The sequence below is a fragment of the Emiliania huxleyi genome (genome assembly GCF_000372725.1).
Source record: "Emiliania huxleyi CCMP1516 unplaced genomic scaffold EMIHUscaffold_78, whole genome shotgun sequence".
Lineage (NCBI taxonomy): Eukaryota > Haptophyta > Isochrysidales > Noelaerhabdaceae > Emiliania > Emiliania huxleyi.
The window spans coordinates 125,266-126,610 of NW_005196163.1; the positions used below are offsets into that span (position 1 = coordinate 125,266).

The window sequence follows — 1,345 nt, forward strand, 5'->3', positions numbered from 1 at the left end:
CTCACTCAGAAACAAAAAATATAGTAGTGTGCACACAGTGTGCAGGTTGATGATCTAGTTGTGGGATTTTCACTTTCTTTTTGTGCGCATTTGTTCTATCTCTCTGCAACACTCGCGGTTGGTTGAAGGAGTGGGAGAGCACTTAGTGGACAGGCATTACAGGCGGCCGCCCGAGATTACACTCGAGTATCGGCGAAGGTTCATGTTTGCACGCACGAGCGCAGCAGCGCGCCTCCTCCGCTGCGGCGGCGCCCGCGCCCGAGCTGCCGGGCGCTCCCGGTCGCTGAGCGGCGCGACGGAGGTTGCTGCGCTCGGCATCCCTGCCCAGGTGGTCGTCGCGGCGCAGGCCGCGACCGGCGCTCCGTGGTGGCTTGCGATCGGCGGCACGACAGTGGCGCTCCGCGTCGGGATGCTCCCGCTGCTGTGGTACCAGCTGGCGGAGACGCGCCGCTTCGGCGCCCTCCGGCCGCAGCTGGCGGCGATTCGCGACGAGTGCCGTGCCATCGAGCCTCCGTCTGCGCGCGCGGCGCAGACGTTGCTGCGCGGGTGGCGCTGCTGCCGCGCGGCGTCCGTCCAGCCGCTCGCGATCGTGGCCGTGCCGCTGGTGCAGATCCCACTGCTCATCTGGTCGCTGGTGGGCATACGACGGATGGTCGACGCCGGCGTCGCCCCGCTAGAAGAAAAAGAAAGACCGCCGCAAACCTCTATCTTCCGGCTAGCGCGCGAGAGGACACGCTCTCCGCCGTACACCCGCTGTGTTCGGGGAGAAGGCCCGCCTTGTTGCGCGGTAGGCTCGCCCCTCACCGAGCAAATGCGCGCCGGAGGCCCGGGCACACGTCCCCAGAAGCTGAAAACGGGTTCTCGTATTCCAACGACCGCTCGAGAGGACACATACTCCGCTGCGTTCGACCGTATTCGGCTGCATTCGACCGTATTCGGCTGCATTCGACCGTCTTCGACCGTATTCGGCCGTATTCGGCCGTATTCGGCCGTATTCACTGTATTCGCAGCCCCTCGTACTCACGCGGTGCTCTGAATATACCTTCTCGCCACCATGTTCCGCCGCGATGTCGTGTGCGCAGGTGGAACTCAAATTAGTTCACTCATGAATTAACTGATGAGACACATTTGATACACATCTGATTCACATGTGCATGTAGGCTGGCAGAGGACCTCACCTGTTAATAATTACTTAGTTAATGAGTTGAAACACATCTGAATTACAACCGTAGGCTGGCAGAGGGACCTCACCGCGCCCCATGCGCCCGGCCTCCTGCCCGTGGTGTCGGTGGCGCTGAATGTGGGCAACCTGCAGCTGGCCACTGCCCGCAGCCTTCGCCTGCCC

At 62.2% G+C, this 1,345-nt stretch overlaps 1 protein-coding gene across 1 annotated transcript in view; it reads left to right on the forward strand.

Moving 5' to 3' along the window:
* Positions 1-202: 202 nt before the first annotated feature.
* Positions 203-1,345, forward strand: part of EMIHUDRAFT_218152 (hypothetical protein) — a gene marked incomplete at both ends in the record, with an annotated part of 2,664 nt that continues 1,521 nt past the window's right edge. The window contains one exon of the mRNA XM_005760029.1: positions 203-634. Coding sequence (XP_005760086.1) covers positions 203-634 — 432 coding nt within the window. The remainder of the gene's footprint in view (positions 635-1,345) is intronic.